General features: G+C 51.1%; 1 protein-coding gene across 1 annotated transcript; it reads right to left on the bottom strand.

Annotated features, from left to right (window-relative positions):
* Positions 1 to 7,124: 7,124 nt before the first annotated feature.
* Positions 7,125 to 12,194, bottom strand: MMGT1 (membrane magnesium transporter 1). The gene is made up of 4 exons (XM_075162043.1): positions 12,048 to 12,194; positions 11,353 to 11,405; positions 10,314 to 10,417; positions 7,125 to 9,354 (listed from the first exon to the last, which is right to left on the bottom strand). The coding sequence occupies exons 1-4, from the start codon at positions 12,127 to 12,129 to the stop codon at positions 9,192 to 9,194; spliced, it is 402 nt and encodes a 133-aa protein (XP_075018144.1). The 5' UTR covers positions 12,130 to 12,194; the 3' UTR covers positions 7,125 to 9,191.
* Between the last annotated feature and the right edge of the window lie 625 nt (positions 12,195 to 12,819).

The raw sequence follows: 12,819 nt of genomic DNA, 5'->3' as shown, positions 1-12,819 counted from the left end.
GCTGGACCTGTCTGATTTTCTCCGTTCCAGTTCAGCTGCAACCTGGCATGTTGTTTCATCCTTGAAAGTAGACTGTTGGCTTGGCTTTAGCATTGGTGTGTTTTTTCTGTCATTCTGCGTTGAACAGTGTTTTTGACTGTCTCTTGGCAGTGGCTAAAATGGCACGGCAGTTTTGTGGGAACCGTGGTGGTGTCCATCAAGCAGGGAGTGCAGGTAGAGGCTATGGGTAGAGTTGGTGGGAAAAGCAGCCCCTGCTTGCATGCTGTGAAAGCTGGTTCAGCTTCATCTGTTCAACTTCAGAGCCTTCGTTTTAAAAACACACGAGATGCTGCTGAAGGCTGGGAGTGCAAATCTGCTAACTTCAGCAGCAGATTATTCAGAGTTCAGAAGAAGAACACACCAGGGAAGGAGTTAAACTGTCGGTACAGCCTTGTGCTAAACTCACCGGAGGGTATTTTCATATGCAGTGGAAGAACATAGCTGCATATGCCTTCCCTGAGTTGGCAGCCATGTGGGTTTGCCAGGAATGGTGACTGCTGATAACCATGTAAAGAAAACAAAATCACCCTTTACCATGAGTTGGGAAGCTGTCAAAGAAGCTGCATTTCATAAGATTTTGAGCTTGGGCTGAAGCTCTTAAGCAATTTATGGTGAAGTCCAAAATAATAGTTTGGCCTGGGAAAGGCAGTGGAATGGAAACCCCTGATCAGATTTTTGCTAGAGATTTATTTGTTTTTTTTAAGAGCTTGGGGAAGTTTCATCTTCACATCTGCAATGGGAATTTCACAGCTATTTTCTAGTCCCGGATCAGCTCCAACAGCAGTGGAAGTAGCCGGATCCTTGGCATTTATATATGCTTGCTGTCAACTCAATCACTGTCACTCCTCTAATGCAAGCAGGCTTGCATAATGCCCCTTAAAATATCAGGCACCTCTGGCAATTTGCTGTATCCCAGTGCTCCACTCACCACTGCTGAGCAGCTGGTAGGCAGGACAGAAAGCTATTTGCGAAGCATCTTTGTGGTGTGTCCCCATTTGTAGAATACAGTCTTGCAGGATGGTGAAACGAGAGATTTATAAAGCATTTTGGTAGATATAAGGGCAAAGCTCTCTTTGCGTGGTCAGCCTGTTTCTTGTCATTTTCTCCAAAGTACGTGCATATTTTAATGTTACATTTTATTTGTAAATATTTAATATATAGAATATATCAAAGAGAGGTTCAGCCTTTTGTAAAGGATGGGGTTGGAAGACTTCCCCTCTTGCTTCATCTTGCAGCTGTGACCCGTCTGCTTGTGCAGCGGTGGCCCTTGCAGAGAAGGATGCTGGGCTGCGTGCAGGTTTTCCGTGGGGAGGGACTCTGCTCTGGAGCCATCCCAGGTCTTGGATATGTGAGGGTACGCAATTGTCTCCTGGCAACTGGAGCTGGATTTTTGCTGGATTTATGGAAATGCACATATTATTTCTTGAGGTGGTGGTAGCAGTGTGAACAGTTACCGTCTGGGCGCAACTTTTAAAGCTTAGGAACCTGTCAGTATATTTGGGGTTTGATCGTAGACAGTTGAAGGTGTTTGGATCAGTCTACACTGCTGTAGTAGCTGCCTGGTCTCTTGGTAGAGGGTGCCTCAGGATTCAAGGGTACTTTCGTAAGTAGGACAGAAATGAAAATGAGCCCTCTTCCCCAAGACCAGAAAGTGATAAAAAAAAAAAAAGCATTTTGCTGATTGCAGATGATTATAATGCAGCTGCTTGACAGTGACATCCCAGACATGGAAAAAGAACATTGGTTCTTCGAGCTATTTTCCAGTCTGTGCAGCGTATTAAAATCCTTCATGCACAGCTGGCACATTTAACTTTGATTATGTTGTTGAAGTGACTGATCTGAGAGCAGGCTGGATCCCAGTTGCTTGCAGAATTCGAAAATAAGGTTGTTCCAATTCATCTGCAGTTGGTTATTTTGGAAGAGAGACAAACTATCTCGAGTACTTTTAGGGCTGCTAATTAAAGTCTTGTGGCATTCCTCTGAGAGAGTCTTTAAAGATGGATGGAGGGACTTACCCAAGGTCATATAGTGTGTCACTAGCAAAGATGGTTATAAAATCCATGCCCTAATTTGGTCTTGTACACTGAATTATTTCCCTGGTGTTGAAAATCCCACCACAAAACAACACGCTGGCTGCTGGGCTCTTGTGCATGTCGGTGGGCTCCTCCCTGCGCTCTCCAACCTGCCAGCCTGGGTCTGGCGCGGGGGGAGCGTGGGGTGGGGACGGGACAGGCTCCCCACGGCTGACTTCCATGTGGAGGTGGCTGAAGTGGGTACCTTTCGCTGGAAGTGTGCTTCTGGGGCTGGGAAAAAGCAGGAGCTTGGAAAGGGGGAGGTGGGAAGGCTGTAGAGAAGTCGCCCAAGCCTGTAGATGCTCGTGGTGTTACTGCCTCTTCTTTAAAGTTGAGTTCTGGCTTCTGACCTGAGCTGCTCCGGCGCCTTTTCTTTCTCAGCCATGTAAAAGTATATTTTTAAATTCCTCTGGCATCCCCGGATTCAGGGCTCCTCCCTCCGCCAACGAGAAGCAGGCAGAGCATAGAAGCTGCTATCCAAAGTGATCGTTAGTGGAGAAGGAGACGGTGGGGACTGACGAGCTCTGGAAGAGGCTGTGTTAAGTGCATCACGTTCAGCAAATCCTCCTGCGGGAGTATTGTTAGAAAATAGGAAAACGAATGTGTGGCACTTGCAGCGCTGCGGCGGCAGCGTTTGGCTTGCCAGGAGCCGGATGCGGGCAGGGCATGCCGGGGCTCGGCGTGCTGGCGAGAGATGCGGGGAAGGATGCTCACCGAGCTGCTGCTGCGGCTATCCCTGCGGCTTGCAGCAGGTGAAACGAGGTGAGACTGACTCCTGGGAACTGGCCGTGAATTCCCGAGGAAAGGTGGTTGCTGGTGAGTCACGGCCCGGGCTGTGATGGGAAACTTGCTGGGTAATAGGTTGAGTGATGGCTGGTTGAGTGATGGCTCTTTCCAGAAGTGCACACAAGAGGACCCTGAGGAGGCTCTGACCTTGCTGAAAGCTGTTTTTTGTCTGGATTCCAGGTGGCCAAATCCCGCATTCCTGCAGATGTAAGCAGAGCTGGCTCTGCTTCCCAGGGTCTGCCTTGCACCCCTGGACTCGGTGTGCCTGCTCTGTTGAGGCAAGAAGGGGCTGTGAAGGCAAGGAAATGAGAGGGACTGCTCTCGCCACGATAGGAAACCAGTAAGAGGTTGAAAGCCTTGCCCTGTTCATCCCCGGGCGTGGACGTGCGGATGGGGAGCTGCTCAGAAGGGCAGAAACGTGCACCAAGACAGCGTCTTTGGGGAGGCTGTCGCGCGTGCTCAGCGCGCGGCCGGAGTCGGTGCCTCGCGAGCGGGGTGTCGCGGTGCCGCGCTGATGGACAGCTTGCTCTGCTCGTCCTGGAACTGCATCTGACGTGACTCACCTCTTTTTTTTCAGTCCTCCTGTCTTAACTTGCGCATTAGCTGATCCCTGCTGAGTGTCCCAGTGCTCTGCTCCCCAGAACGTGGCGGGGTTGAGCCTCATTTCTGGCCCTTTCACAAGCTCTGCGGTTACCACTTGAGCATGAGAAGCAAGGGCAGACCTCCCCTGACCACCGTTCACATCGTGCCGGGTTGGGAGACATCTCAGCCTGTCCCTTTCGGAGGTTGTCCTCTCCTGCCAGCCCTGGCCAACTCGAGGCAGCAGCATGGCTGTAATTGCAGTAGACCTGGGTTTATTAACCAGCCCTGTTGCACCCCATAGGATACGTGGATCCCTCCCACGTGAGATGAACATAGGTCTCGCTCTGCTGTGGCTTTTCCTTTGTGATCTGAGGCTGCTCTATTCAAACGGGTATTGAAGTAGCAGTCGGCTTCTGCTTCAAAGTGGCGGTGGTAACTTTTACCTTGAAATGGCGCTGCTCTCACCGCGGTCCCTGGGCAGAGATCTGGATGTGATGGTGGGCTGCAAACCAGAAGCAGCATGGTGGTCTTGGAGAAGGAGGGGGGATTATTTGGCCCCTTCTCTCCCCTCCGTGAGCTTTGCGATTGTGCTGTGGGGTTGCCCTCACTGGGGGCTGAGCCCAGGCCCGCGGGTGCCTTGGAGGCTCCGGTAATGTCCTGGGGGAGTGACAGCATCGTGTGGACTTGGGGAATCGAGCTGCTCTTTGGAGCACCTGCTGAACTGGCTCCTCCGAAACTGCTTTTTGATGCAAGTGTCTTGTTTTGTCTGCTTCTGTGTCCGGAACGGGGGAGTAAATTGCTGCTTCAGCATTTGCTGTGCGCACCGGGCACTTTTCCTGCATCCTGCGCTGCAGCAGAGCCCTCCCGGGGACAGAGGATGCCGGGGCTCGGAGGACGTCAGCAGTGGCCTTGCGTGGCTGGCCCTGAACCGCTCTAAAATACACAGCAGAAATACCTTGGGGGAGGAGGGGGAATTTTTTCTTTCTTTTTTTTTTTTAATATCCTAAGCGAAGTCCTCCTGCAGCGCGGCGTGCCTCCGGCTAATCCCCGGGAAACTGGTTCAGCCAGCACCAGTACGGGCAGGGAGGGCACTGCCAGCGCCGGCTGCGCTGCCTGGCAGCAAGGGTTACGCAGGGCTGCGAACTGGCAGTAAATAGCCGCGTCTATCTGCGGGGGGGTCTGTGGGTTCCCCGGGACCACTAGCGTAGGATGAACCATTGGTTTGATAATCCAAATGTCACCTTTTACAATTTTTTTTTCTCTCCCCCTTCCTTTGGAAATGGCCTGGTAATCCTTGGCACCGCACGGCCTGGGCCCCTGCCAAAGAGCCCTGGGGCTTGCGTTCCTGCTGGCGCTGCCAGGCTCCCGGCTGCCTCGCTGCTTCGTGAACTCCCATTTGCCTTTCTTGGCTGGAAAAAGGATTAAGTTAGCAGGGCAGGAAAATTAATTAGCTGCCATTTTAAGGATGTAGCTTTTGTTGCAGTCTGAAGTGTTTTGAAATGACATTGTATCACTGAGACCAACGTGGGGCCGATTAAAAGGCTTTTACCTGCCGGAGTACCAGATTTATTTCCGCCGTGGTTCTCCCCCAGGTGATTACGGCTTCAAGGTGAACCTCAAGGCCAAATCAAAGGAGCGTGTTGCCTTTGCTCCTAGTGCCGGCTGTGGAAAGCTGGTACCAAAGTTTTTTCTGCTTGTTTAACATTCAAAATAGCCTTTCTTCGCCCTTCCCCTCCGCGCAGGCAGCCTGCCAGCTGGGCGCGGGCACCGGCTGGGACAAGCAGGGAACTGCAAAGCGAGCTGCAGCTTCCCTGCCCCGCTGAGGCTGGGGTGGGGGGGGCTTCCCCCAGGGAGCTCGGGGGCAGCGCCGCAGCCCCTGGGTGCTGCGGGGAGAGCCTCAGCCTTTCCGAATCGTCTGGTGGAAAGTTGCTGCTTTTTGGTGCAGGTGACCCCCCAAAAAGGAGCAGAAACGGTGCCTCTCTCGGGGGGGAGGGGGGCTGCATGCAGCTGGAGGATGTCCCCAGAGCTAATGTCCTCGCTGAGACAGAGCAGGGCGGCTCTGCTGCAGCGTGGTGAAGGGTGGGGAAACCCAAAGCCTGGGAAGCGAGTGATAAGGAAGCCAAAAATCAATTTAGAGTTAGAAAGTAATTGCCATTCCCTGCTTTCTCCAGGGAGGGGGCTGCGTTGGTCCTCCAGAGCAGCGGGAAGGGGCCGTTAGCCACCAGCTTTCCCGAGAAAGCTTTAATCCAGCGCTCGGCAGCAGTGGGGAGAGGGCACGCCGGCCTCGCCCTTCACAAGCAGCGCTAGCGGGTCTCACGCTGCACTTTGCTTTCTTGCACCGCAGCGATGGCTCCAGCGTGCTCCGTCTCTGCCGACGCATGGAGGGGACGCACAAAGCTCCTCTGCCACTGTCAGACATGCGTGATCAGGAGTTACTTTCACAAGCGGTGCTACGGTTCAGCCCTCGCTGAACTCTAGGAAAAGAGATTTCTGCCAGCTGCGCTTCCACCCCAGCCTCCGATTCGGAAAGGACAGGGACAGTGAACGATCTCTGACACAAACCGTGGTCCCCGTCTCCTCACCTTGTGAGGGTCTAAACGACTCCTGCCCTCCTTAGCTTTAAAGAAACAAAAATTCCCCTCTGAACTCACGCTGGCTGGTGAGGAAGAGCGGAGAAAATAGCAAAATTAATGTAGATTAAACCTGCTACTCCAGCAACAAATGCAGTTTGTCAGCATATTTTTTTTTTATTATTTAATGTAGTAGAAACATCACGTCCTGTAGCCACAGCAATTCAAGGCGTGATGGCAGTAAACGCGCGCTGGGCGAGGCTGGAGACTCTTCAGTCTAATCCAAGAAGCTCTTGGCACCGCTTTTGTCTCGCTTTTGAAGAGGGGAAGCTCATCTGTGAAGAACTGCACGTTGCAAGGTAAGCACAAGCTTTGGGAGCTGGTGAAGCTGCCCCTTCCTTAAAACACTGTTTTTTTTACAGCCTCATGTCGGGCGCTGGATGCAGGCAGCTGCGGCAGCGCGGTAAGCAGACGAAGGGTGAGTCTGCTGCTCTCTCTGGTGCAATCATGATGGATGCTGTAGTTAAGCAAACTCCTCTAGTTCTGTGCTAACTTTTCAGCCTCCCCCAACGGAAAAGGAGAACAGGGAGTGAGAAGTGATCTTGCTCAAGTCCAAGATTTTAACTATCACCAGCCCCGTGAGTAGGCTGAGTGTTTCCCCCAGCAACTGTTGCAACACCAGACCTTGCAGGAGCCTGTCCCGTGGGTTGGCAGGGGATTAGCACATGGTAGAAAAGCCTGTGCTATGGTTAAATGGAGGACAGAAAATACGTCAGCTCTGCCAGATATGTTGACTAGGAATCTCAAAGGCAGGCAGATCCCCAGGCTGGTAACGTTTCCCTCCTGAATGTTTTGTTTAGCTACTTGTAGCATGCTATTTTGATTCCCCCTACTGATCTTATCTCATAGTAATGAACACCACCAGGCCAGGCACACACTTTCACACAGAGCTGCCGTAATTAAGGCAATCACTTCTTGCCAATGGTAGGCTGTCACTTTTAAATACTCAGGCATCAGGGATTTGGTGCAGCAGGCTCCAGGATGATCAGAAATAAACAAATAAACTCCCAAACACTTTAAGGATATCAATTTTTATTGGACATTGCGAGATCAATAAGAAAAAATAATTTGTACAGCTTTGTGATATAACCATTGCTGCTGAAGAGTAAGGCTACCTGCCACGAGAAGAGACCTGACGCAGCCAACGGGGTGTTCCTAGCAGGACCCGCTCTGAGAAACAGATGATGTTCTCCACCCACCCTGTCCCACAGCAGCACCTTCCACCTCGGGCAGGTCCATGTAGCCTTAGGTAGCGCAAATGGGGCTTCTTAGACATGAAGGGTGAGCAGCCCTGCTCTAAGAGACCCTCTGCAAACGGCTCGCTGCCAGCCACAGCTGCAGTATCAGTCTGGCAGAGCGGTTACTGACCTTCTCCTTGCTTCTCCCTCCCTCCGCTAATTCTGTCTTTCCTCTGTGCCTCGCAAGGTCACCTGGCCGATGTTCAGCCGTCTCCTCCATGCAGCAACTGCTGCTCAGCAGCCCCCTTCCCCAAGGAAAGAGCTCTGTCCGCAATAGAGAGCTGACCCGATACTTACTACTTTTGAGGCCTTTGGTGACAGCAGCTGGCATGAGCTGATTTGTGACACCAGCTAGGGAGGAACCAGGACACTTTAGGAAGTAATCCGGCAGCTCAGATGCTTTCAGCTGGCAGACTAACCCTTTCTAACCAAACCCAGATGCTTAAGAGTGATTGTAGAGCAGCAGCTGCGGATATTGCTCTAGCACTGGGGCACCCACTCCATAGGACGGGCAGAGCTAGAAAAAGAGGCTTCGGTTTACACAGTATTTTTGCTAAGCTTTTTGCCTTTGACAGTTCTTAACAGTTAAAAAAAAAAAGAGATACTAGGACAAAAGGTTGAGTTTCCACGGCGGCAGTGAGACATCCTCAGACTAGGCAAAATTCTAGTTGGCCCCACCAGTATCTCGAACTACCATCCCTTTGCTATGTCAGGTAGGTGAAATGCCAGACCAAGAGAAATTTTAGCATTGATTCAGCCCCTAAGGGGAGATCAGCGTTTAGACGTCAGTAAGAGTTAAGGACTGGATCATCTGTCCTAATACAGGAACTCAAGACAGTAATCATAAATCAACGAAGGGCTCAGCTGTAAAAAAGAAATCAAATTGAAAGGCTCTGTCGGCAGAAAAGAGGGGAGTTGTACCATGACCGGTTGATTACCTGTACTGTACTAGCGCCAGCACACAGGCCTAGCTGCTGGACCGCTGACAGAATGGATATTCCTTATTGATACTTAAATACTTCTCGCAGAAGATGACTCGGGAACTTGTGTCTGGTGCCAACACAGCATTCGGCCATCTGATGAACGTTCCCGTATTCACAACCAAAGAGAACAGAAATACAGTGGGTAAACAAGCTGAGCGTGGTAGATTATCTACGTGATCAGACGTGAGCTGCCTCCCCCACACAGGCACATCCCAGGCAACTTGGGTCAACATAGGACAGTTGACATTTAAGGGAAGGAGGGCAACAAGGAAATAACGTGACAATGAAAAACTAGGGAAAAAAAACCAACCCCTTCACACAACTATTTTTCAGCATTGTAAAAAAATAAAAAGGAAAGCAATCTTTTTGACTTCCCGTGCCTACACCATGCAGGTCTCCTAGGCGTTCTAGGAACTGGAGACGCTGCCCCTTTTTCTGCTGTTAAGTGATGCAGTGCACACAGTATTTCTGAAGGAGTTCCATAAACTGTAGTGCAAGCAAACCGAGAAAATAAATAGCACTCGAACATTCCCTTGTGTCAAAGAACATTAACTGCGGTAAAAACTAGCTTGCTTTTTGTTTTAACTGAAGTTAAGTCAGCTGCAACTTGTTTTAATATATGAAAATTTGAAGATGTGTTTCACAGCATAACTGTAGAATAATTTACACTGCATTGCCAATTCACAATTCAGTCATTTTCATTAACAGTGTACAAAGAAGGTCCTTAGTTTATATATATATACTTTATAAAGTCTGGAAGATCAATATAAATACTGCTCCAGAAATTAAAAAAGTGTTTACATCCCCGACTTGAATATTACATCTCAGTGTCCTGGATTATTATTATAATCTGTAAAAGTCTTAGCGGCGCAGAGGTTCAAGTTTTCGAAATTTCAGTGACGAGCTGGATGACAAAGCATCTTGGTTTGAAGAAGAATTCACTGTGTCTGGGGACTGGAACAATACTCTACCACGATGATTAAATACATAAAAAGACGGGTGGTTCCTTAATGTGTCAAATGTCCTTCAAAATAAATGTAAAAAGTCAATGTTAATACTCTTTTAGAACAGGGGTTTCAGAAGAGTCAGTCTAGGGTATACCAACTTTTACAGACACGGAAATACAAGTTTTTGAATCCAAAACTCTCGCTCACTTTATAAGTTTCCTAAACCGAAACACAGAGGACAAACAAAGCCAAGCGTGAACAATACCAACTGCTCAATACGCAGAGGTTGTCCACCCCACAGACAAACTTCATCTTCCTTCCTTGAGCTCAGGGGCAGGCCTGTGGATTACTGCACGCACACGTACCAAATGTGCCAGCCCTAGTTCAGCTGTCATTGTGTTAATACCTTGACGCTGTTTACTGTCAGCTTTCCATCCCTTTCTGTGCCTGAAGCTAAGGGTTTTAGGTAAACGCTATGGAATACAACAATGTCAACTTGTTTACTCTCCATACTTCCCTGTGTTTTTGGAAATGGCCAGAGAGGCCGCACCTGCCCATCCAATTTCATACCCTTTTCAAAATCTCAATTCAAAATCCCTTATTTTCTTGTCTTCCAGATATTCTGCCTTGAATAGTTCAGTGTGAGATTCAAATAATTCACACTCTTGTAAAGAAGCAAAGACAAACAGAGGGTGAGCCAGGCAAGCTGCCCCATAGTCTATGAGACCATCTCACGCCAGCAGTTTGTGACTGCTGAGCTCTTTCTTACTTTCCATGTAGACATTTCATTCCTCTACAAACTCTGCACAGGATTTTGGATGAGGAAAAGCAAGTTGTTTATTTAATTTGTTCCGGTTATCTAACTCTCTCTGAAATTCAAGACGTTGGCTTTCCCAGGTGTGACTGTTCCTCTCAGTGTTATTGTCTACAACATGCATTTAAGAAGAACTGAGCTAAAGAGCGAGCTATTTCACAGCGTTCAGTTTGTATAGAGTAGCAGATACAGGTGTTCACGAAAAGAAGAAATAAAACATACTTATTTTTTAGTTCTGAAGTAGCATCCATGTCTTTAAATTCTCCTGCGATATGTACTATCCCATAGCAGGTAACTGCAAAGGCTAACAGAGTCTGAAGAACTATCTGTAACAGAGGGAAGCACAACGCAACACACACATTACTTAATATTCACCAAAAAATCTCTTTTTTCAAACAGCATCTCTTGTGCTTTTCATCCAGTGACAGTAAGTGCTTTACAGAGGTGGGCAATTCAACAGTAGGGAAACTGAGGCACGGGAAGATTAAATACCCCGCCTATTTAGCATGGCAAAACGGTGGCAGAGCTGAGAAGAGCTTCAGCTGCCTGACATCGGTCTGCGTTGCATGAATTGAATTGACTCACACGGCTCCTCAGCAAGATCCTTGGAACAAAAAAATGTGTTCTTGTGCACTTAAGCATCTAACGCTCTCTCCGAGAAACGAGCTGCCGACACACGCTGCGCAGCGGTGGCAGTTGCTGCTCGGTCCAAATGCCGTGACTGGTTGTCATGGATATTTGATCTCCTTACCCTTCTGATTAAGCAAAAATGGAACACGTAATAATTGAAGTGGAATTTTAAAAACAAGCAAATAAAACAAATTAAAAAAAAAAACCCTTCCTGAAGCAGGCTGTGCTGGGATCAAATGGGCACGCGGCCACACTGGATAAACAAATGTCAGCCAAGAAAAGCCAGAGGGAGGAGGATGTTTATGCTGCAAAGAAGGAGATGAATGCAAAAGCTCTCTGAGCTACGTTCAGGGAATTCCTGGACAAGATGCTTCAGGATAGTTCTAAAGAAGGAGAGGGAGGTCCGGACCTGGGGTTTGTTCTCTCTGACAGATGTAAGGCACCGCAGGAAGTTGGGATAAGAAAATATGGTTCTTTTTGACAGAGGGAGCTCAAATGAAAGTGCAATTTAAAAACTACTTTACCCTTTGTTCTTGCCTATCCCATTAAAAAAAAAAAGCAACTGAGAGACTAAACTATCCACACAGCATTACTACTACTACTTTCAAACACTGTAAAAACTTAAACTTACATCTATGGGCAATGTTTCGTCTTCCTTTTCTGTTAGTCTCATATAAGAACGATCTACAAAACAGAAACACACACACGCATCAAACGCTCTGTGTACGCACATGAACAGAGGAGCCGCACAAAAACCCCACAAGAACTTGCTGTAGGTCTCAGGCACGTGTCAGCCCCGACCGTCCCCGGGCAGCCGGGCCGCGCCTGGTCTTGTCTGCGGCTCCGCTCCCCCGCAGCAGGGCTGACCCCCAGCCCCGGGCACCCGCGCAGCCGGGAGGGGTGGATGGCAGCGGGGACGGCAGAGGCAAGGAATGAAGCCGCGATCGGGGCCGGCAGCCCTCCCTCCCCTCCCCGCCCCGGCTGCTGCGGCGCTGCACGGGGCGAGCCCCGCGCTCCTCCCGGTGAGGTCCCGGCGAGCGCCAGCTCCGCTCTCCCGCAGCCCGGCCCGCAAGGGCAGGGCCACCCCCGCCGCCGGGCTCGGCGGCGCCGCGCGGCTCCCGCGGGGATGACGATGATGATGATGATGATGATAATGATGATGATGATGATGATGATGATGATGCCGCCGCGGCCCGGCCCGGCCCCCGCCCCGGAGCTCCCCCGGCGGCCGGGCGGGGGTGACGGGGCCCGGCGAGCCCCCCCCGCGCCGCAGCCCCCCTCCGGCGGCGCCGCCGGTCCGGGCCCCCCCGCCGCCCGCTCACTCACGCTGCGCCGCCGAGAAGGCCGCGTGGGCCAGGGCGAAGAGGCCGAGCCCCACCAGCCCCTTCCACACCGAGGCGGCCGCCATCGTCGTCGTCGCCGCTCGCCCCGCCGCCGCCAGGGGCGCCCGCCGCCCCCCGGCGCCCGCTGATGGCGTCACGAAGGGGGGCGGTGCCAGGCCGCTCCCGGGGAGAGGCGTGACTTGCGCGGCAGGGGGCGTGGCCTTTCGCGGCAGGGGGGGCGTGGCTTTTCGCGGCAGGGAGCGTGGCCGCGCCGCCGCTTTCCCACGCGGGACCGAGGCCATTGAGAAAATCCAAGGGGTGGGGGCGGCCCCCGGGAGCCGGGCTTGTCCCTGGAGGGCAGCTGAGGGAGAATGACCCATCGGACCCCGGGCCAGGCCCGTTTCCTCCACCGGGCCAGGCCGGTTCCCTCCCGGCTGAAAGCAGAGCGTGGGGCCATCGGGGGCCTGGGGTAATTCCCACTTTCCACGTGTTTAACCTCAAAGCTCGAGGAACCCGTGCAAGAAAAAATGGTGTCAAGGGATGCACAGCGTGTGCAGGAACAGACGCCCCGACCCCGGGCCGAGCAAGGCCTGGGGCAAGCAAGGAAGCCCGACTGTCCCGCGCGGCCAAGCATCCTGGGTCTTCCACGCCCCCAAGGCACAAAGATAACGGGCACAAAAGCAATTATTTGAGGGCGTTTTCTACAAATCACCTTTAAGCGATCACTGCGGTATTTATTGCACTGGCTGCACGAATCCCGCCTATTTCTTGGTAAA

This window comes from Calonectris borealis, chromosome 13 (assembly GCF_964195595.1).
Source record: "Calonectris borealis chromosome 13, bCalBor7.hap1.2, whole genome shotgun sequence".
NCBI classification, from domain to species: domain Eukaryota; kingdom Metazoa; phylum Chordata; class Aves; order Procellariiformes; family Procellariidae; genus Calonectris; species Calonectris borealis.
This window is presented reverse-complemented; position numbering and strand designations above follow the sequence as displayed.

Coding starts and splice junctions, on each gene's coding strand:
- MMGT1 (XM_075162043.1), bottom strand. CDS start 12,129: ATGGCGGCCGCCTCGGTGTGGAAGGGGCTGGTGGGGCTCGGCCTCTTC. Junction 11,406..12,047: donor GGCCTTCTCGGCGGCGCAGC/GTGAGTGAGCGG, acceptor TCTGTTTTGTAG/ATCGTTCTTATATGAGACTA. Junction 9,355..10,313: donor ACTTCAGAACTAAAAAATAA/GTATGTTTTATT, acceptor TTTATTTTGAAG/GACATTTGACACATTAAGGA.